The sequence below is a fragment of the Heptranchias perlo genome, chromosome 40 (assembly GCF_035084215.1).
Source record: "Heptranchias perlo isolate sHepPer1 chromosome 40, sHepPer1.hap1, whole genome shotgun sequence".
NCBI lineage: Eukaryota > Metazoa > Chordata > Chondrichthyes > Hexanchiformes > Hexanchidae > Heptranchias > Heptranchias perlo.
This window is the reverse complement of record NC_090364.1, coordinates 752,292-774,970: the sequence shown is the minus strand read 5'-3', so window position 1 is coordinate 774,970 and position 22,679 is coordinate 752,292. Positions and strand designations below refer to the sequence as shown.

Here is a 22,679-nt window from a genome sequence, read left to right as displayed (position 1 = left end):
GCTGACACATGCTGTCCTATTTCAGACGTGAAGGATGGTGACTTGTGACAATCAGTGTTCCAGGAACTTTCTCCACAGAGAGGGCAACAATTCTTTTTAACTATTGGGGAGGGTAGCGGGCCTTTTTTTATTCGTTCATGGGATGTGGGCGTCGCTGGCGAGGCCGGCATTTATTGCCCATCCCTAATTGCCCTTGAGAAGGTGGTGGTGAGCTGCCTTCTTGAACCGCTGCAGTCCGTGTGGTGAAGGTTCTCCCACAGTGCTGTTAGGAAGGGAGTTCCAGGATTTTGACCCAGCGACGATGAAGGAACGGCGATATATTTCCAAGTCGGGATGGTGTGTGACTTGGAGGGGAACGTGCAGGTGGTGTTGTTCCCATGTGCTTGCTGCTCTTGTCCTTCTAGGTGGTAGAGGTCGCGGGTTTGGGAGGTGCTGTCGAAGAAGCCTTTGCGAGTTGCTGCTGTGCATCCTGTGGATGGTACACACTGCAGCCACCGTGCGCCGGTGGTGAAGGGAGTGAATGTTTAGGGTGGTGGATGGGGTGCCAATCAAACGGGCTGCTTTGTCCTGGATGGTGTCGAGCTTCTTGAGTGTTGTTGGAGCTGCACTCATCCAGGCAAGTGGAGAGTATTCCATCACACTCCTGACTTGTGCCTTGTAGATGGTGGAAAGGCTTTGGGGAGTCAGGAGGTGAGTCACTCGCCGCAGAATACCCAGCCTCTGACCTGCTCTTGTAGCCACAGTATTTATGTGGCTGGTCCAGTTAAGTTTCTGGTCAATGGTGATCCCCAGGATGTTGATGGTGGGGGATTCAGCGATGGTAATGCCGTTGAATGTCAAGGGGAGGTGGTTAGACTCTCTCTTGTTGGAGATGGTCATTGCCTGACACTTGTCTGGTGCTAATGTTACTTGCCACTTATCAGCCCAAGCCTGGATGTTGTCCAGGTCTTGCTGCATGCGGGCACAGATTGCTTCATTATCTGAAGGGTTGCGAATGGAACTGAACACTGTGCAATCATCAGCGAACATCCCCATTTCTGACCTTATGATGGAGGGAAAGTCATTGATGAAGCAGCTGAAGATGGTTGGGCCTAGGACACTGCCCTGAGGAACTCCTGCAGCAATGTCCTTTGTGCTAGATATGACTCCAGCCACTGGAGAGTTTTCCCTCTGATTCCCATTGACTTCAATTTTACCAGGACTCCTTGGTGCCACACTCGGTCAAATGCTGTCTTGATGTCAAGGGCAGTCACTCTCACCTCTCTTCTGGAATTCAGCTCTTTTGTCCATGTTTGGACCAAGGCTGTAATGTGGTCTGGAGCCAAGTGGTTCTGGTGGAACCCAAACTGAGCATTGGTGAGCAGTTTATTGGTGAGTAAGTGCTGCTTGATAGCACTGTCAATGACACCTTCCATCACTTTGCTGATGATTGAGAGTAGACTGATGGGGCGGTAACTGGCCGGATTGGATTTGTCCTGCTTTTTGTGGACAGGACATACCTGGGCAATTTTCCACATTGCTGAATAGATGCCAGTGTTGTAGCTGTACTGGAACAGCTTGGCTAGAGGCGCGGCTAGTTCTGGAGCACAAGTCTTCAGCACTACAGCCGGGATGTTGTCGGGGTCCATAGCCTTTGCTGTATCCAGTGCACTCAGCCTTTCCTTGATATCATGTGGAGTGAATTGAATTGGCTGAAGACTGGCTTCTGTGATGGTGGGGATATCGGGAGGAGGCCGAGATGGATCATCCACTCGGCACTTCTGGCTGAAGATGGTTGCAAACGCTTCAGCCTTGGCTTTTGCACTCACGTCCTGAACTCCGCCATGATTGAGGATGGGGATGTTTGCAGAGCCTTCTCCTCCCATTAGTTGTTTAATTGTCCACCACCATTCACGACTGGATGTGGCAGGACTGCAGAGCTTTGATCTGATTTGTTGGTAGTGGAATCGCTTAGCTCTGTCTATAGCATGTTGCTTCCACTGTTTAGCATGCATGTAGTCCTGAGTTGTAGCTTCACCAGGTTGGCACCTCATTTTTAGGTACGCCTGGTGCTGCTCCCGGCTTGCTCTTCTACACTCCTCATTGAACCAGGGTTGATCCCCTGTCTTGTTGGTAATGGTAGAGTGAGGAATATGTCGGGCCATGAGGTTACAGATTGTGCTGGAATACAATTCTGCTGCTGCTGATGGCCCACAGCGCCTCATGGATGCCCAGTTTTGAGCTGCTAGATCTGCTCTGAATCTATCCCACTCTGTCCCTGTAGCCTGTCCTACAGTGAGCACTGAGCCTGGTGGGTATTACACAGTCAGTTTGTCACATCATGGGCTCCACTCAGCTTCTTGCTCTTTTCACTGTTGGTAGCAAAGTTGTAAATGTGAGTATGTTTTAAATAAAAAAGGTTCCAAATCCACTCCATAAATAACAGGTGAACTCTCCCCATGTGGGGGTTTGGGGGTGGGGCGAGTGTGGGGGTTTGGCGGGGGGCAAGTGTGGGGGTTTGAGAGGTACCTGATAATAAACCCCATTCTGTTTAGTTCCTCCAGCTGCTTGGTATCGTTCTGCGATGTACCCAGACCCAGACACTGAGCAGAGGTTCCTCCGTTGACATCCTGTCCATTCCTGTCAGGTGCCCATGGTTTCTGTTTTGAGTGGAGTGGACTCTCCAGAACTAGTCTGAATTGAGCTGATAGTAGACGTTGTGCAGGTGCAGGGGGGCTGGAGATGGGCGCTCCACTATTTGTAAAAAAATTGTGAATGGAAACCAGCTCCAAGCCATCCCTGGGTAGCTGTAGAATCTGGTGTAGCACCAAGGAGGGCAGCTTTGATTAACCTGCTGTCTGGGGTCATACAACAACAAATTCCATTCACATTGTGTCTTTAATGTAAAAACAAGTCCCAAGAGGCGTCATGGATGAGAATCAAACCAGAGTGAGCGATTCAGAGGGGGATCCGAGAGCCTGGTTGGAAAGATCGGTTTTGAGAAGGTTTTTAAAGTAGAGGAGAGAAGGATTTAGGGAAGATGTTCCAGGGGCTAAGGCTCTGGAAACACCCATCCCCCGGCACCTGGGTTACTCGACGATGCACCAACATGTGTGTGTGGCCTGGTTAGGCTGCCCCTGTGTACTGGTTCCCTCTCAAGATTGCAGTGTTTCAAATAGAGGGAGAAAACTACTCTGAGCGTTGTGCGGCGTGTGAGCGGACGGTGTGTGAGCACGCAATGCATGGTGTTTGTAGCAGGTTAGTGGTGTGCACTGTAGCAGACTTCCAATTCCCCTCCTGTTGAGAATTGCCTGAGTTTGTTGATGATTCCAGAGCTTTAATGATGAGGTTTGTGTAAGGTGATTGGCAACATCTGACTGAACTAATCTAATTTCCTTTGGTTTGGATGTATTCTGCTCCCAGGGATTTCTACGTTGAACATTGGCAAGGTAATTTCCGTATGTGCTCATGAATGTGAGAGTGTGCGCTCGTGAATGTGAGAGTGTGCGCTCGTGAATGTGAGAGTGTGCGCTCGTGAATGTGAGAGTGTGCGCTCGTGAATGTGAGAGTGTGCGCTCGTGAATGTGAGAGTGTGCGCTCGTGAATGTGAGAGTGTGCGCGCGTGAATGTGAGAGTGTGCGCTCGTGAATGTGAGAGTGTGCGCGCGTGAATGTGAGAGTGTGCGCGCGTGAATGTGAGAGTGTGCGCTCGTGAATGTGAGAGTGTGCGCGCGTGAATGTGAGAGTGTGCGCTCGTGAATGTGAGAGTGTGCGCTCGTGAATGTGAGAGTGTGCGCGCGTGAATGTGAGAGTGTGCGCGCGTGAATGTGAGAGTGTGCGCGCGTGAATGTGAGAGTGTGCGCTCGTGAATGTGAGAGTGTGCGCGCTGGTTTTTGGGTTTTAACTGATCACTGATCTATTTCAACATGTTACAGTTAACTTAATTGCTGTTGATGAATTGACTAAATTCACCATTCAGCAGATGTGTCCACTACAGTGAGAGTCAGTGTCTGTGGGGCTGTACCCCAGCGAGAGTCAGTGTCTGTGGGGCTGTACCCCAGCGAGAGTCAGTGTCTGTGGGGCTGTACCCCAGCGAGAGTCAGTGTCTGTGGGGCTGTACCCCAGCGAGAGTCAGTGTCTGTGGGGCTGTACCCCAGCGAGAGTCAGTGTCTGTGGGGCTGTACCTCAGCGAGAGTCAGTGTCTGTGGGGCTGTACCTCAGCGAGAGTCAGTGTCTGTGGGGCTGTACCTCAGCGAGAGTCAGTGTCTGTGGGGCTGTACCTCAGCGAGAGTCAGTGTCTGTGGGGCTGTACCTCAGCGAGAGTCAGTGTCTGTGGGGCTGTACCTCAGCGAGAGTCAGTGTCTGTGGGGCTGTACCTCAGCGAGAGTCAGTGTCTGTGGGGCTGTACCCCAGCGAGAGTCAGTGCCTTCAGGAGATGAAAAGAAAATGTTGCATTAGCAAAAATGAAAACACATTGAATTGGAGGCAATCTATTGTCATAGGTAGGTAATTGATTTGGTGGTAGAAGATAGAGAGTAGGGATAATGTCTAGAGGTGTCCTCCTGAGATCTATACTGGGGCCTCAGCTTTTCACTATATTTTTAACAATGACTTATTTGAAGGAATAGAGAGCCGTATATTCACGTTTGCTGATGACACTGAGTTAGGTGGCACAGTAAATAGTGTAGATGGGAGCAGAAAGTTTTAAAGGAACATTGATAGAGTAAGTGAGTGGGCAAAACTGTGGCAGATGGAGCTTAATGTGGGAAAGTGTGAGGTTATCCACTTGGGACCTAAGAAAGACAGATTACAGTATTTTCTAAATGGCTAGAAGCTAGGAACTGTGGATGAGTAGAGAGATTTAGGGGTCCAAATACAGAAATCACTTAAAGCTAGTGGACAGGTACAAAAAATGATTAAAAAGGCTAATGGAATGTTGGCCTTTATCTCAAGGGGGCTGGAATACAAAGAGGTGAAAGTTATGTTACAGTTTACAAAGCTCTGGTTAGACCACATCTGGAGTACTGCATTCAGTTTTGGTCACTGTACCTCAGGAAGGAGATATTGGCTCTGGAGAAGGAGCAGTGCAGATTCATCAGAATGATACTGGGGCTAAAAGGATTAAATTATGAGGTTGCATAGACTAGGCTTGTGTTCCCTTGAATATAGAAGATTAAGGGGTGATCTAATTGAGGTGTTTAAGATGATTAAACAATTTGATAGAGTACGTAGAGAGGAACTATTTCCTCAGGTGGAAGAGTTCAAAACAAGGGGGCATAACCTTAAAATTAGAGAGAGGCCATTCAGGGGTGATGTCAGGAAGTACTTCTTCGCACAAAGGGTAGTGGAAATCTGGAACTCTTTCTCCCCCCTCCCCCCCCCCCGCAAATAACAATTGTTGAGGCTGGGGGTCAATTGGCAATTTCAAGACTGAGATCGATAGAGTTTTGTTGGGTAAGGGTATCAAGGGATATGGAACAAAGGCGGGTAAATGGAGTTAAGATACAGATCAGCCATGATCTAATTGAATGGCAGAACAGGCTTAAGGGGCTGAATGGCCTCTTCGTTTTTCTAAAATTAAATTATGAATGCACCAACTTTATTGCAAAAGGCGGAGGATCCTGCACGGTGAAGGAGAGAGAGGCTCTCCTTGAACCTCTGTCTGATTTGCCAGCAGTTGATTATAAAACAGCTTGGGGGAGGAGGTGACGAGGGGACTGGGAGCCAGAGATGGTGTGTAATGGAAAATGAAACAGAGGAATTCGTGAAAAGGATATTAAACGTGGGCTTCTCTACTGAAATAAAACTGCTTCAGTGAAGCCAATTAATTTTGTGTCGCATGATATCTGTTCTCTTTCCACCATTTTTCGATCAATCCTGCCTCGCCTTTCCTGCCTTCACTTCTAGCTGGAACTCCTCGTACTCTCCTTCATTCTGTGGTTCAACCAATTTCAGGCCAGTGTTGAGACCAGGCAGCTACAGATTTTAAGACCATCCGCAACCCCCTCTCGCGTTTTAGTAGATGTGCAGCAACGAGGAGAGAGCGCAGAGACAGCCTCAGACCTGTCCAGTATAACAGCACAGACTCAGGGACAAGGAGAGAGTGGAGATTCAGGCACTGAATCACCCAGTACTGCAGCACAGACTCAGCGACAAGGAGAGCGCGCAGAGACAGCCTCAGACCTGTCCAGTACTGCAGCACAGACTCAGCGACAAGGAGAGCGCGCAGAGACAGCCTCAGACCTGTCCAGTACTGCAGCACAGACTCAGCGACAAGGAGAGCGCGCAGAGACAGCCTCAGACCTGTCCAGTACTGCAGCACAGACTCAGGGACAAGGAGAGAGTGCAGAGACAGCTGCTGAACCACCCAGTGTAACAGCACCACCTCAGGGACAAGAAGAGATGGCATGATATTTATTACTGACTGGACAGGTCAGTGAGTTGCTTACAAAGTTGAGATCTTGTCTTTTGAAGCTGTAGATCTATATTGTACCCAATAAAAACAAAGAAAAGAGGCAGAACTAAAGAGCTGCTGCATTGTGGGTTTGTGGTGTGAGAAGAGCCTGGAATCTAACCACAAAGTGAGTATTATGCAGCAGCTGCTGGCTGGCTCCTGAATCGATGAATGTCTAATGTGGTAGCAAAGTGTTTAGCCTGAGGGTCTATGGTTTGATTGCTGGTTTATGCTGATTGGCAGTTGGCTGAATTGGCTTCAATGCCCTGAATTTGGGAGAGGAAAGATCACTCCCATCCAAGGTGCTGGGATCTGCGAATGGAGGAGCACTGAACTTGGCTGTGAAGTCTTTTGCAATTAAATGCCCTACGAAATTCAGTCTAGGTTCACACCTGACAAATGGCCACTTGGGTGAGTAGCAGCCAGCTGTGGAACTGCACCCAGTGAGGAGTCATGAGAGAACTGAGGGTAACATCCACTAGTTCACAGATGGAGTAATCACACTTCATAGTACAGTGGCTGGAAATGTGATCAGCTGGACATACAGCCCTGGATTTTCCACTTGCAAGTCAGACAGACTTGGGCAGGCGATTCTGTCCCACCAGCACCTCACTCCTTCTCTACTTCTAAGAGTGACAGGACATGTACATCCATATGTATATGGGTGCTCACTGTCACTGAGTATCTGTACACAAGGACTGGACTCGCTCTCCATATGGGGACAGTGCTCATTATCACTATGGATATGTATACGTGGGGACGGTACTCACTGCTGTATCAGGCCATGCTCAACTGTGCCAGTCTGTATTGGGTGGTGTGTATATGATATTCATACTCTCACTCTTGCTCTCTCTCCTTTCCCACAGCTCTTTGCGATGACATTATCGATGTTATTGTGTAGGAATATCGACCCAGATTACGACAAACTCATTCGCTTTCAGTAACCGCAAGGTTTGCATGCAGGTCTGGAAGGATGGAAAGCAACGTGTTTATTTTTCTTTGTTTATAATTTCCTGCAGTAACTTTACTTCCAGTTTGTACTTAATCCCTTTTGAGGATTGCAGCTGGGACTGGCATCTACACTTCAGGTACTGAACCATCAGAGGAGCAGTCATTATTCAATGTTGGCACTTGACCGTGGAAATCAACTATCGATGGACAACCTAAACCCACTCAACATCAATTTCAATCCAACCATTTTTACCCAATGCCAATCTCAATCCAACCAATTTTACTCAATGCCAATCTCAATCCAACCAATATACCCAACACCAATCTCAATCCAACCATTTTTACCCAACACCAATCTCAATCCAACCATTTTTACCCAACACCAATCTCAATCCAACCATTTTTACCCAACGCCAATCTCAATCCAACCATTTTTACCCAACGCCAATCTCAATCCAACCAATATACTCAACACCAATCCAGTCAAGACTCATGAGCCCAAAACGAACCCTGGGTTTTATTAATTCTTGCCTCTCAGAGTAGAATTAGCCCACTACACATGCACTGGGTACTAGTGGGCTACTCCATGTTGGAGAGGTGAAAAAGGTGCAAAGGACAAACCCAGGCCTTCACTAAGGAATCATGCCACCTGCATGAGACACCAGCCTCTTCATGGCAGGCTTACTATGGAGGTTGGAAAATGGTGACAGCTAGCAAGAAACCTTGTAAAAGTAACTTTCTTGGGGTTTTACTGAATGTGGGCTCACTTTTGAGGTTTTTTTTAATGTCAGTGCCCGGATTTGTTTGAGTTTATTTGTTCTAGGGCTGCGTGCTGGCAGAGTGACCAGATAGATAGTAACTCTCTCCTGGTGCGGGAAGGGCAACTTGGGTAATTGTTCGTGGCTCTGGTTTATTGGGAGTGCAACACACGCACAGTGGCTGTAACTACACAACTAGGCCATCCAGGACTATCCCAAAGACTCGGGGATTAAATGCAGTGTGATACTGAGTGATTCAGACCCAGATGGGCTTGGGTTCAATCCATGGTCAGTGCTGATCTGAGCCTGTATGGTGGTAAGGATGCTACAATTTGCCTCAGTGTCCTTGAGTTACAGAGAGGAAAATTAGCCAGGGGACCTGCTCTTGACCACTGTCCAGTATCTGCTGCTGGCAAGTGTAGGCGTCTGGTGAGGGCACGAACAGGCTCAGCGTCTGGTGAGGGCACGAACAGGCTCGGCGTCTGGTGAGGGCACGAACAGGCTCGGCGTCTGGTGAGGGCACGAACAGGCTCGGCGTCTGGTGAGGGCACGAACAGGCTCGGCGTCTGGTGAGGGCACGAACAGGCTCGGCGTCTGGTGAGGGCACGAACAGGCTCGGCGTCTGGTGAGGGCACGAACAGGCTCGGTTGAGATGTCCCCTATGGTGGAATATTCCACCAACACTCACTGATGAGGCTCAGACATGAAGAATAGCCAATTGGATGAGATACTGGAGGAAAGCGGGTGTCCGTGGACCTATACCCAGCGAGAATCAATGCATTAGATTAGAGCCTAAGGTACTTTTTTGGGCTCATGATTTAGTTGGGGAGCTTGCAGTTTTAAGTGAACAATTTCAAAACCTCCTTTGGCCCACATCCCACTGATGATTTTCCATATTTATCAGCGTATTGTAAATATAAACAGACCCAGAGCTGTCTGCACCTCCTCAGAACCCGATTTTTTTCTATGTCTTCCATCCAAGGGCTGACCAGCACTGGCCAAGTGGGGGGGAGGGGGGGAAACCAGCACTGGCCAAGAAGGGGTGGAGGTTGGAGGGAGGGAAGCAGCGCTGGCCAAGGAGAGGGGGGGGAACCAGCGATGGCCAAGGTGGGGGGAGGGAAGCATTGCTGGCCAAGGAGAGGGGGGGAACCAGCGATGGCCAAGGTGGGGGGAGGGGGGACCCAGCGATGGCCAAGGTGGGGGAAGGGAAGCATTGCTGGCCAAGGAGAGTGGGGGGGGAACCAGCGATGGCCAAGGAGGGGCAGGGGGAGGGAACCAATACTGGCCAGGTGGGGGGAACCAGCATCTTCATGACAGGAAGGCAGGAAATTAGTGAGTAATAAAATAGTTGTTGGTGCAAAAGGTACAGGAAGTGCTCCACACGCAGCCCATGTAGGACCTGCCATTGTTACTTAATTTACCTGAACAAATTCAAGTTGTGAGCCGAGGTTATGGTGCCATCTGTGTATAACCAGCACCCAACCGTTCAGCTCCTCGGTCTCTGCTGCTTGGTGTCCATAACTTGCCAAAATGACTTGACATCTGGTGGCAATTCCTGGTAACTGTAACCCTGCCGTCTATTTGCCCTGTAATCCTGCCGTGCAGGTTTACACACTTACAGGGGAATAGAAACTACTTTTTGCTGGAAATATACTGCAGCTGTGTCAACATCTGAAAGCGGAAATACAGGTTAATATCTCAGTTGGGATCTGATGTAGGATTGGCTGCAGACTGATCTGCACTTTGTGTTTATTTGCTCCATTCTCTCTACCTTCTCACCAGTCTCTTGAGGTCCTTCAGCAGGGTCAGGCTCGTGGGGAGTGGGATTTTTAATCCTTGTTAGTACAGTAGGTGTTGAATTGGGAAAAGACGCAGTGTGTGATGAATTCTACAACTGAAGAGGTGAAGACGATCACCAGTGAAGCATGATGCCTGTCCAGAGCAAATCAAGACTCCGGTGGTTGTCATTGAGTGAAGTCTGTCTCATTTCTACATTTTATATATATTTTGAAAGTTTTATCATACTCTGTGCCCTGGTATTAGATTGTGGAAGAAAGTCTCTATTTCAGCAAAAAGTGGTACAAAATGTCACTGCGTTATGTCACCGCTTAATTCCATTTTCACCTCCTCATCTTGACCTCCTCATCTTGCTCTCCTCTAGACCATTCCCATTTTGATCTTGTCTGTATTGTAGAGAGCACCACTGACAGCTCAGTGCGAGCATTCTCTCCTCTGAGTCAGAAGGTGTGGATTCAGCCCGCCAATCCAGACTTGGGCACATGATCCAGGCTGACGCTCCAGCACAGTACTGAGAGAGTGCTGCACTGTCGGAGGTGCCGTATTTCAGATGTTAAACCAAGGTCACGTCTGCCTTCTTAGGTGGACATAAAAGATCCCACGGCACTATTCAAAGAAAAGGGGAGTTCTCTCAGTGTCCTGGCCAATATTTATCCCTCAACCTACACCTAAAAACAGATTAACTGGTCAGTCATTCATTAACTTTGTGTAGGATCCTACAAAACAACAGTAACTTCAAATCTAATCCATTGGTTGTGAAGAGTTTGGAAAATCCTGAGGATTTGAAGGGCATCTTATAAATGCAAGTAATTCTTTTTAACTGTAAATTTCACGTCAGTGAAACTGTTGTGGTGGGTCGGGGAGCAGGCACTGTGGGAGCTCGTAACCGGCTCGAGCTTTGCTGTTGCATACGGTTTCAGGACTGTCTGTGGATGCTGTGTAATTCATCTATAATGTGACGCTCGGTGCATTTAAAGGTAGGGACCAGTGTTCAGTGCCAGGTACAGCTGGCATAATGAAACCACCAAACAAAAATCACAGTGTCTTCTGATCTAAAAGTACCGCCCTGCTCCTGGGGACCTGTTAAATGTGATTAGCAGTGCGATGTAATTTGTGATCAGTTCTGGCCCCTTTAATATATCAGAGCACTGTGGAGGCTATATCTGTATTCCTGTATTAAAGTCCCAGGACCCCATTCTGATCTGATTTATATCTAATAAAAAACCTCAATGGATGTGTCAGACTCTATGCTTTCTGTTTTTTCCAATATTTGAAATTTCAGATCAAATTATAGGGGGAAAAAAATCTGTTCATGTTTTAGGGTTTCTGACTTTAGGGAGTAACCAGTAAACCTTGACAGACACCCAAGGGGTCAGCAAGTTATCTAGACCCAGGTCCAGTGCCCGGTCTCTGTTGGGTTAGCTCTCAGCTGGGGTGGGGTGGGGAGGGGGGAATAAATCAGCCAGGGTTCCTGCTCCTGATCTCTCTGCAGTACCCCTGCTGGAAAGTGTGTTTGGGGATGGTAGGTTGGATTGTGCTTTGAATGTGATGCCCCATGGTGTTAAATACCACAGAATGGCCACTTGGACAAGGTACCTGAGCTAGCCTGGGGCAGGTGTGAAATTCAGGTAGCCAAGTTCAGCTTGGCTAGTAACTCGAACTGCTCCACTGCCCTGGCAAAGGAATTGTAAACAATTTTACAACACCAAGTTATAGTCCAACGATTTTATTTTTAATCCCACAAGCTTTCGGGGGCTTTCCCCTTCCTCAGGCAGTGTGGAAAAGACAATTTCGAATCCTTTGCATTTTAAGATCACAGAACAAAGCCTGGTGATTACTGCCCGTTGCCAAGGCAATCACAGTGAGCAGACAGAAAGGTGTCATCTAAAAGGCCACTGAATATACAACCCCCCAAAAAAAAGATGTGGAGATGCCGGTGATGGACTGGGGTTGACAATTGTAAACAATTTTACAACACCAAGTTATAGTCCAGCAATTTTATTTTAAATTCACAAGCTTTCGGAGATTTTCTCCTTCCTCAGGCAAATGTTTCAAGAACTCCTTGAAGCCTACGCATTTATACATATAGAACAATACATGGTGTTTACAGACTGCCCCTGCAACTGCCCGTTGCCAAGGCAATCACCGTGTTCAGACAGAGAGGTGTCACCTGCAGAACCCCCGAATACACATTCAACAAAAAAACAAACAGGGAAAAAAAACAGAGAAAAAAAACACAGAGAGAGGCAGAAACATCCGGAAGGCAGAGAGAGCCAGCAAATGACCCATTATATTAAAAACAGATAACATTTGTTCGCTGGTGGGGTAACGTGTAGCGTGACATGAACCCAAGATCCCGGTTGAGGCCGTCCTCATGGGTGCGGAACTTGGCTATCAATTTCTGCTCGACGATTTTGCGTTGTCGTGTGTCTCGAAGGCCGCCTTGGAGTACGCTTACCCGAAGGTCGGTGGATGAATGTCCATGACTGCTGAAGTGTTCCCCGACTGGGAGGGAACCCTCCTGTTTGGCGATTGTTGCGCGGTGTCCGTTCATCCGTTGTCGCAGCGTCTGCATGGTCTCGCCAATGTACCATGCTCTGGGGCATCCTTTCCTGCAACGTATGAGGTAGACAACGTTGGCCGAGTCACAGGAGTATGAACCGTGCACCTGGTGGGTGGTGTCCTCTCGTGTGATGGTGGTATCTGTGTCGATGATCTGGCATGTCTTGCAGAGGTTACCGTGGCAGGGTTGTGTGGTGTCGTGGACGCTGTTCTCCTGAAGGCTGGGTAATTTGCTGCGAACGATGGTTTGTTTGAGGTTGGGTGGCTGTTTAAAGGCGAGTAGTGGAGGTGTGGGGATGGCCATAGCGAGGTGTTCGTCGTCATTGATGACATGTTGAAGGCTGCGGAGAACATGGCGTAGTTTCTCCGCTCCGGGGAAGTACTGGACGACGAAGGGTACTCTGTTGGTTGCGTCCCGTGTTAGTCTTCTGAGGAGGTCTATGCGATTTTTCGCTGTGGCCCGTCGGAACTGTCGATCGATGAGTCGAGCATCATATCCCGATCTTACTAGGGCGTCTTTCAGCGTCTGTAGGTGTCCATCGCGTTCCTCCTCGTCTGAGCAGACCCTGTGTATTCGCAGGGCCTGTCCATAGGGGATGGCCTCTTTGACGTGGTTAGGGTGGAAGCTGGAAAAGTGGAGCATTGTGAGATTGTCCGTGGGCTTGCGGTAGAGTGAGGTGCTGAGGTGCCCGTCTTTGATGGAGATTCGTGTGTCCAAGAAAGAAACTGATTCTGAGGAGTAGTCCATGGTGAGCTTGATGGTGGGATGAAACTTGTTGATGTTATCGTGTAGTTTCTTTAGTGATTCCTCACCGTGGGTCCATAGAAAGAAAATGTCGTCGATGTATCTGGTGTACAGTGTTGGTTGGAGGTCCTGTGCAGTGAAGAAGTCCTGCTCGAACTTGTGCATGAAAATGTTGGCGTATTGGGGTGCGAATTTGGTCCCCATGGCTGTTCCGTGTGTTTGGGTAAAGAACTGGTTATTGAAGGTGAAGACATTGTGATCCAGGATGAAGCGGATGAGTTGTAGGATGGCGTCTGGAGATTGGCTGTTGTTGGTGTTGAGTATTGATGCTGTCGCAGCGATGCCGTCATCATGGGGGATACTGGTGTATAGTGCCGAGACGTCCATCGTGGTGAGAAGTGTTCCTGGTTCAACAGGTCCGTGGGTACTGAGTTTTTGTAGAAAGTCTGTAGTGTTGCGACAGAAGCTGGGGGTTCCCTGCACGATGGGTTTCAGGATGCCCTCGATGTATCCAGAGAGGTTCTCACACAGGGTTCCATTGCCTGATACGATAGGACGTCCGGGTGTGTTGGCTTTGTGTATCTTTGGGAGGCAGTAGAAGTCTCCCACGCGGGGAGTACGTGGGATGAGAGTGCGTAGGATGTTTTGAAGGTCTGGATCGAAGGTCTTGATCAGTTTGTTGAGCTGATGGGTGTGTTCTTTGGTCGGGTCTGCGGGTAACCGTCTGTAGTGTTCCTGGTTGTCCAGTTGTCGGTATGCTTCTTTGCAATAGTCCGTTCTGTTCTGTATGACGATGGCTCCTCCTTTGTCCGCTGGTTTGATGACGATGTTGCGGTTGGTCTTGAGAGCTTTGATGGCGTTGCGTTGTGCTCGGGTGACATTCTGGACTGTCTTCCGAGTGCGGCTGATGAATCTGGCATAGACGCATTTCCTAACAGCTTGAGCATACATGTCAAGCTGAGGGCAGCGACCCTCTGGAGGAGTCCAGTGAGACTCTTTCCTCTTCGGTTGCTGTATCGCGGATCCCTCTGTCTGCTGTTCCGGATCATTGATTGTCTCATTGGGTTTGCTGCTGAAATTTTGTGGTTTGTGGTAGAATTCCCGGAGCCTCATTCTCCTGATGAATTCCACTGTGTCTGCCGCGAGACTAGTGGGGTCCATTTTGGTAGTGGGGCAGAAATTGAGCCCTCGGCTGAGAACTTCGATTTCGTCTGGTTGAAGGGTGTGGTCGGACAAATTGACGATAGACTTCCCTGTGGTTGCAACCGTGGACAGGCCCTGCGAATACACAGGGTCTGCTCAGACGAGGAGGAACGCGATGGACACCTACAGACGCTGAAAGACGCCCTAGTAAGAACGGGATATGATGCTCGACTCATCGATCGACAGTTCCGACGGGCCACAGCGAAAAATCGCGTAGATCTCCTCAGAAGACTAACACGGGACGCAACCAACAGAGTACCCTTCGTCGTCCAGTACTTCCCCAGAGCGGAGAAACTACGCCATGTTCTCCGCAGCCTTCAACATGTCATCAATGATGACGAACATCTCGCTATGGCCATCCCCACACCTCCACTACTCGCCTTTAAACAGCCACCCAACCTCAAACAGACCATCGTTCGCAGCAAATTACCCAGCTTTCAGGAGAACAGCGTCCACGACACCACACAACCCTGCCACGGTAACCTCTGCAAGACATGCCAGATCATCGACACAGATACCACCATCACACGAGAGGACACCACCCACCAGGTGCACGGTTCATACTCCTGTGACTCGGCCAACGTTGTCTACCTCATACGTTGCAGGAAAGGATGCCCCAGAGCATGGTACATTGGCGAGACCATGCAGACGCTGTGACAACGGATGAACGGACACCGCGCAACAATCGCCAAACAGGAGGGTTCTCTCCCTGTCGGGGAACACTTCAGCAGTCATGGACATTCAGCCACCGACCTTCGGGTAAGCGTACTCCAAGGCGGCCTTCGAGACACACGACAACGCAAAATCGTCGAGCAGAAATTAATAGCCAAGTTCCGCACCCATGAGGACGGCCTCAACCGGGATCTTGGGTTCATGTCACACTACACGTAACCCCACCAGCGAACAAATGTTATCTGTTTTTAATATAACGGGTCATTGACTGTCTTCCTTATCTCTCTCTCTCTTTTTTTTGGGGGGTTGTATATTCAGTGGCCTTTTAGATGACACCTTTCTGTCTGCTCACTGTGATTGCCTTGGCAACGGGCAGTAATCACCAGGCTTTGTTCTGTGATCTTAAAATGCAAAGGATTCGAAATTGTCTTTTCCACACCGCCTGAGGAAGGGGAAAGCCCCCAAAAGCTTGTGGGATTAAAAATAAAATCGTTGGACTATAACTTGGTGTTGTAAAATTGTTTACAATTGTTAACCCCAGTCCATCACCGGCATCTCCACATCCTGGCAAAGGAAGTACTAGGAGAATCCAGGAGCAGCAGCTCAAATCCAGGTAAACTAAAGCACGGAGAGAACACATCAGAGGTAATGTGAGCTAATGATAGGGGACAAAGTAACTGAGAATAATACAGTGGGCAGGGCTGGCTCTCAGACCTCAGCAGTCCAACGGGTAAGAAAAGCCATTTGTTCAACGGAAGGATCAGCTTCTCAGCTGTCTGAGAGAATGTAAATTTTTTAAAATTTTTTTATTTGTTCACGGGATGTGGGTGTCGCTGGCAATTAAGAATCAACCACATTGCTGTGGGTCTGGAGTCACATATAGGCCAGACCAGGTAAGGACGGCAGGTTTCCTTCCCTGAAGGACATTAGTGAACCAGATGGGTTTTTACGACAATCCGGTAGTTTCATGGTTATCATTACTGATACTAGTATTTTAATTCCAGATTTTTATTTAATTAATTGAATTTAAATTCACCAGCCGCCGTGGCGGGATTTGAACTCGTGACTCTGGATTTTAGTCCAGGCCTCTGGATTACTAGCCCAGTAACATAACCACTACGCTACCGTACCCAGGCTTCCAAGTGCCAACCAAGGCCACCACTTCCACCTCCTTCCCCATCCCGCCCCCGCAATATGGCATCCAATCACAGGCCAGCCTATAAACGGATGCTTGCAATTGGGGTGGGAGCTGTGGGAGTAAAGACTGCAGAAGTGGCAACATTGATTTCTGTTTTAAAAATTGGACTTTGCAAATCCAGTTCACAAATTTCCACAGCCCAATGTGATACATCAAATCTGCTTTTAACTGTCAAGTTCAGGGGAACTGTAACCCAGTGAGAGTCAGCATCTTCAGGGGAACTGTACCCCAGTGAGAGTCAGCATCTTCAGGGGAACTGTACCCCAGTGAGAGTCAGCACCCCCGGGGGGAACTGTACCCCAGTGAGAGTCAGCACCTTCAGGGTAACTGTACCCCAGTGAGAGTCAGCATCTTCAGGGGAACTGTACCCCAGTGAGAGTCAGCACCCCCGGGGGGAACTGTACCCCAGTGAGAGTCAGCATCTTCAGGGGAACTGTACCCCATTGAGAGTCAGGACCCCCGGGGGAACTGTACCCCAGTGAGAGTCAGCACCCCCGGGGGGAACTGTACCCCATTGAGAGTCAGCACCCCCGGGGGAACTGTACCCCATTGAGAGTCAGCACCCCTGGGGGGAACTGTACCCCAGTGAGAGTCAGGACCCCCGGGGGGAACTGTACCCCAGTGAGAGTCAGCACCCCCCGGGGGGAACTGTACCCCAGTGAGAGTCAGCACCCCCCGGGGGGAACTGTACCCCAGTGAGAGTCAGCACCCCCCGGGGGGAACTGTACCCCAGTGAGAGTCAGCACCCCCCGGGGGGAACTGTACCCCAGTGAGAGTCAGCACCCACAGGATGGGAGAGAAGATTGGCTATAATTTAATGCTGGATACACTACAGATTTTGGATATGCAATACGGTCAGATATTTGGATGAATGATTACTTGGGGTTCATCAAAAAATAATTTGCAGATTTATCACATTAAAATTCACCAGTTGTTTGTGTGTGCAGTGTGCATAGTAATGTCAGTGAATGGGTTACATGAAGCTCGGTGCAGCTGCAGGTACAATTTGAAAAGGTCGAGCTGCTTTGTTCTACACGATTCTTGGTGCTGATTTTGTGAGCTGACACAGTTCAGATGAAGTGTAAGAGTGTGTTGGAGGGAGAGTCCACAGCTTTGAAATGTATTAGCCGGCGTTGACACTCGCTGAGACCCAGCTGGGCTTACTCGACATGAGAGGCCTCATGAAATCTTGCTGGACTACTCAGTTCACTTGAGACACCTGTGGCCCCACTTGTGTCTCTTGTGCAGCTCGTCTGTGTGTCACAAACCGCATTAACAGGAAGAAAGAGCTGGCTTTGAAAGTGTAATGAGATGTGGAGGAAAAGTTTAACCCTGTATGTGTGAAGTCAGCCTGTTCCCACCAGAGGGGTTAACCCTTTCATCACCTTTTCTTATTTAGAGCAGTCATTTTACTGCTTTATACACTGTGATGTGATTGGCTCAAGTAAAGGTGCCTTTTCCGGGACAGATACACCCTCGCGACCGGTAACAGAGGGTCACGACCTCGCGACCGGTAGCAGAGGGTCACGACCGCTTGACCGGCAAAAGAAACATAGAAAATAGGAGCAGGAGTAGGCCATTCGGCCCTTCGAGCTTGCTCCGCCATTCAATATGATCATGGCTGATCTTCTATCACAATTCCGTATTCCTGCTCTCTCCCCCTACCCTTTGAAGCCTTCTGTATCTAGAAATCTATCTCCTTAAATATATTCAGTGACTTGACCTCCACAGCCTTCTGTGGTAGAGGGTGGTGAATCTGTGGAATTCTCTGAGTGAAAAAATTTCTCCTCATCTCAGTCCTAAATGTCCTACCCCGAATCCTGAGACTGTGACCCCTCGTTCTGGACCCCCCATCCAGGGGAAACATCTCCCTGCATCCAGTCTGTCTAGCCCTGTCAGAATTTTATATGTTTCAATGAGATCCCCTCTCATTCTTCTAAACTCAAGTGAATACAGGCCTAGTCGACCCAATCTCTCCTAATACGACAGTCCTGCCATCCCAGGACTCAGTCTGGTGAATCTTCGCTGCACTCCCTCTATGGCAACTATATCCTTTCTTAGGTAAGAAGACCAAAACTGCACACAATACTCCAGGTGTGGTCTCACCAAGGCCCTGTATAACTGCAGTAAGACATCCTTGCTTCTATTCTCAAATCCTCTTGCAATGAAGGACAACATACCATTGGCCTTCATAACCGCTTGCTGCACCTGAATGTTTGCTTTCAGTGACTGGTGTACAAGGATACCCAGGTCACTTTGTACATCAACATTTCCCAATCTATCACCATTTAAATAATACTCTGCCTTTCTGTTTTTCCTTCCGAAGTGGATAACTTCACATTTATCCACGTTATACTGCATCTGCCATGTATTTGCCCACTCACTCAACTTGTCCAAATCGAATTGAAGCCTTTTGCATCCTTCTCACAACTCACGATCCCACCTCGTTTTGTGTCATCAGCAAACTTGGAAATATTACATCTGGTTCCCTCATCCAAATCATTGATATATATTGTGAATAGCTGGGGCCCAAGCACTGATCTCTGCGGTACCCCACTAGTCAACGCCTGCCACCCCGAAAAAGACCCATTTATTCCTACATTCTGTTTCCTGTCTGTGAACCAATTTTCAATCCATGCCAGTATATTACCATGCCAGTCTACTCTCAATCATCAGTAAAGTGATGGAAGGTGTCATCGACAGTGCTATCAAGCGGCACTTACCAATAACCTGCTCACCGATGCTCAGTTTGGGTTCCGCCAGGACCACTCGCCGCCAGACCTCATTACAGCCTTGGTCCAAACATGGACAAAAGAGCTGAATTCCAGAGGTGAGGTGAGAGTGACTGCCCTTGACAGCAAGGCAGCATTTGACCGAGTGTGGCACCAAGGAGCCCTAGTAACATTAAAGTGAATGGGAATCAGGGGGAAAACTCTCCAGTGGCTGGAGTCATATCTAGCACAAAGGAAGATGGTAGTGGTTGTTGGAGGCCAATCATCTCAGCCCCAGGACATTGCTGCAGGAGTTCCTCAGGGCAGTGTCCTAGGTGCAACCATCTTCAGCTGCTTCATCAATGACCTTCCCTTCATCATAAGGTCAGAAATGGGGATGTTCGCTGATGATTGCACAGTGTTCAGTTCCATTCGCAACCCCTCAAATAATGAAGCAGTCTGAGCCCGCATGCAGCAAGACCTGGACAACATCCAGGCTTGGGCTGATAAGTGGCAATTAACATTCGTGCCAGACAAGTGCCAGGCAATGACCATCTCCAACAAGAGAGAGTCTAACCACCTCCCCTTGACATTCAACGGCATTACCATCGCCAAATCCCCCACCATCAACATCCTGGGGGTCACCATTGACCAGAAACTTAACTGGACCAGCCATATAAATACTGTGGCTACAAGAGCAGGTCAGAGGCTGGGTATTCTGCGGCGAGTGGCTCGCCTCCTGACTCCCCAAAACCTTTCCACCATCTACAAGGCACAAGTCAGGAGTGTGATGGAATACTCTCCACTTGCCTGGATGAGTGCAGCTCTAACAACACTCAAGAAGCTCGACACCATCCAGGACAAAGCAGCCCGCTTGATTGGCACCCCATCCACCACCCTAAACATTCACTCCCTTCACCACCGGTGCACTGTGGCTGCAGTGTGTACCATCCACAGGATGCACTGCAGCAACTCGCCAAGGATTATTCGACAGCACCTCCCACACCCGCGACCTCTACCACCTAGAAGGACAAGAGCAGCAGGCACATGGGAACAACACCACCTGCACGTTCCCCTCCAAGTCACACACCATCCTGACTTGGAAATATATCGCAGTTCCTTCATCGTCGCTGGGTCAAAATCCTGGAACTCCCTTCCTAACAGCGCTGTGGGAGAACCTTCACCACACGGACTGCAGCGGTTCAAGAAAGCGGCTCACCACCACCTTCTCAAGGGCAATTAGGGATGGGCAATAAATGACGGCCTCGCCAGCGATGCCCACATCCCATGAACGAATTTTTAAAAAATTACCTTCAATTCCATGTGCTTTAATTTTGCACACTAACCTCTTATGTGGGACTTTATCAAAGGCCTTCTGAAAATCCAAATATACCACATCCACTGGTTCTCCCTTATCTATTCTACCAGTTACATCCTCAAAAAAGAGGGTCACGACCGCGTGACAGGTAACAGAGGGTCACAAGCGTGAGAACCATACCAGAAAGCACCAATAATTACTGTCATTGAGTTTTGGGCTGGTCCTCACGTGAGAACCTCCTGTGATTGCTCCGTGTGTCTCTAACATCAGTGGTAGGAAAATTATTGGAAAAAATTCTGAAGGACAAAATTAGTCTCCACTTGGAGAAGCAAGGATTAATCAGGGATAGTCAACATGGCTTTGTCAAGGGAAGATCATGTCTGACTAATTTGATTGAATTTTTTGAGGGGGTGACTAGGCGTGTGGATGAGGGTAACGCAGTGGATGTGGTATACATGGATTTCAGTAAGGCCTTCGATAAAGTCCCGCACAGGAGACTGGTCAAGAAGGTACGAGCCCATGGAGTCCAGGGTGCCTTGGCACTTTGGATACAAAACTGGCTTAGTGGCAGAAGGCAGAGGGTGATGGTCGAAGGTTGTTTTTGTGACTGGAAGCCTGTGGCCAGTGGGGTACCACAGGGATCTGTGCTGGGGCCCTTGCTGTTTGTGGTCTACATTAACGACTTGGATATGAATGTAAAAGGTATGATCAGTAAGTTCGCTGATGATACAAAAATTGGTAGGGTGGTAAATAGCGAGGAGGATAGCCTCAGTCTGCAGGACGATATAGATGGGTTGGTCAGATGGGCGGAACAGTGGCAAATGGAATTTAACCCGGAAAAGTGCGAGGTGATGCACTTTGGAGGGACTAACAAGGCAAGGGAATACACAATGAATGGGAAGACCCTAGGCAAGACAGAGGGTCAGAGGGATCTTGGTGTGCAAGTTCACAGATCCCTGAAGGCGGCGGAGCAGGTAGATAAGGTGGTAAAGAAGGCATATGGGATACTTGCCTTTATTAGCCGAGGCATAGAATATAAGAGCAAGGGGGTTATGATGGAGCTGTATAAAACACTGGTTAGGCCACAGCTGGAGTACTGTGTGCAGTTCTGGTCGCCACACTACAGGAAGGATGTGATCGCTTTGGAGAGGGTGCAGAGGAGATTCACCAGGATGTTACCAGGGCTGGAGCGCTTCAGCTATGAAGAGAGACTGGGAAGATTGGGTTTGTTTTCCTTGGAGCAGAGGAGGCGGAGGGGGGACATGATTGAGGTGTACAAAATTATGAGAGGCATAGATAGGATGGATACTAAGGAGCTTTTTCCCTTTGTTGAGGGTTCTATAACAAGGGGGCATAGATTCAAGGTAAAAGGCGGGAGGTTTAGAGGGGATTTGAGAAAGAACTTTTTCATCCAGAGGGTGGTTGGAGTCTGGAACTCACTGCCTGAGAGGGTTGTGGAGGCAGGAACCCTCACAACATTCAAGAAGCATTTGGATGAGCACTTGAAATGCCATAGCATACAAGGCTACGGACCAAATGCTGGAATATGGGATTAGATTAGACTGGGCTTGATGGCCGGTGCGGACACGATGGGCCGAAGGGCCTCTATCCGTGCTGTATAACTCTATGACTCTTCCTGCTCCCTTCAGCAGCCATTCTAACCTCTCCTCAACGTACAACTCAAGGTCCAGGGAAGCCGATTGCAGTCCTGGTGTTATAACTGTGATACACTTGGATGCCCATCTCCCTCACTAAGGTCAAGTACTCCAACATGGACAACTTCAGACATTATTTTCATATTTAAAGCAGTTTTACTACTCAAGTCATTTCTCTGTTTTTGTCTCGAGTACATATACCGTGACACCAGCAGCACCAATTCTTTAAACTCACCTGCGGGTGGAGGAATTTAGAGTACATCATTCCAGGAGTGCGCAGGGGGGGGTGGGGTGGTGGCATTCCCGGAGTGCGGGAGGGGCGTCACTCCCGGTGTGCAGGGGGTCACTCCCGATGCGGGAAGGAGGTGTCACTCTCCACTTGCCTGGATGAGTGCAGCTCCAACAACACTCAAGAAGCTCAACACCATCCAGGACAAAGCAGCCCGCTTGATTGGCACCCCATCCACCACCGTAAACATTCACTCCATTCACCACCGGCGCACAGTGGCTGCAGTGTGTACCATCCACAGGATGCACAGCAGCAACTTGCCAAGGCTTCTTCAACAGCACCTCCCATACCCACGACCTCTACCACCTAGAAGGACAAGAGCAGCAGGCGCATGGGAACAACACCACCTGCACGTTCCCCTCCAAGTCACACACCATCCCGACTTGGA

The 22,679-nt window shown here is 49.0% G+C and overlaps 1 protein-coding gene across 2 annotated transcripts in view; it reads left to right on the top strand.

Annotated features, from left to right (window-relative positions):
- LOC137305446 (leukocyte antigen CD37-like) overlaps positions 1–9,152 on the top strand; it is a 33,176-nt gene extending 24,024 nt beyond the window's left edge. Inside the window, exon 7 of one of the 2 annotated variants that reach the window (XM_067974266.1) lies at positions 7,299–9,152. In XM_067974266.1, coding sequence (XP_067830367.1) covers positions 7,299–7,376 — 78 coding nt within the window. In that variant the 3' untranslated portion in view covers positions 7,377–9,152. Of the gene's footprint in view, positions 1–3,402; positions 3,429–7,298 lie in introns of those variants that run through there. The other variant, XM_067974267.1, reaches the window with a different exon arrangement.
- The last annotated feature ends 13,527 nt before the right edge of the window (positions 9,153–22,679 follow it).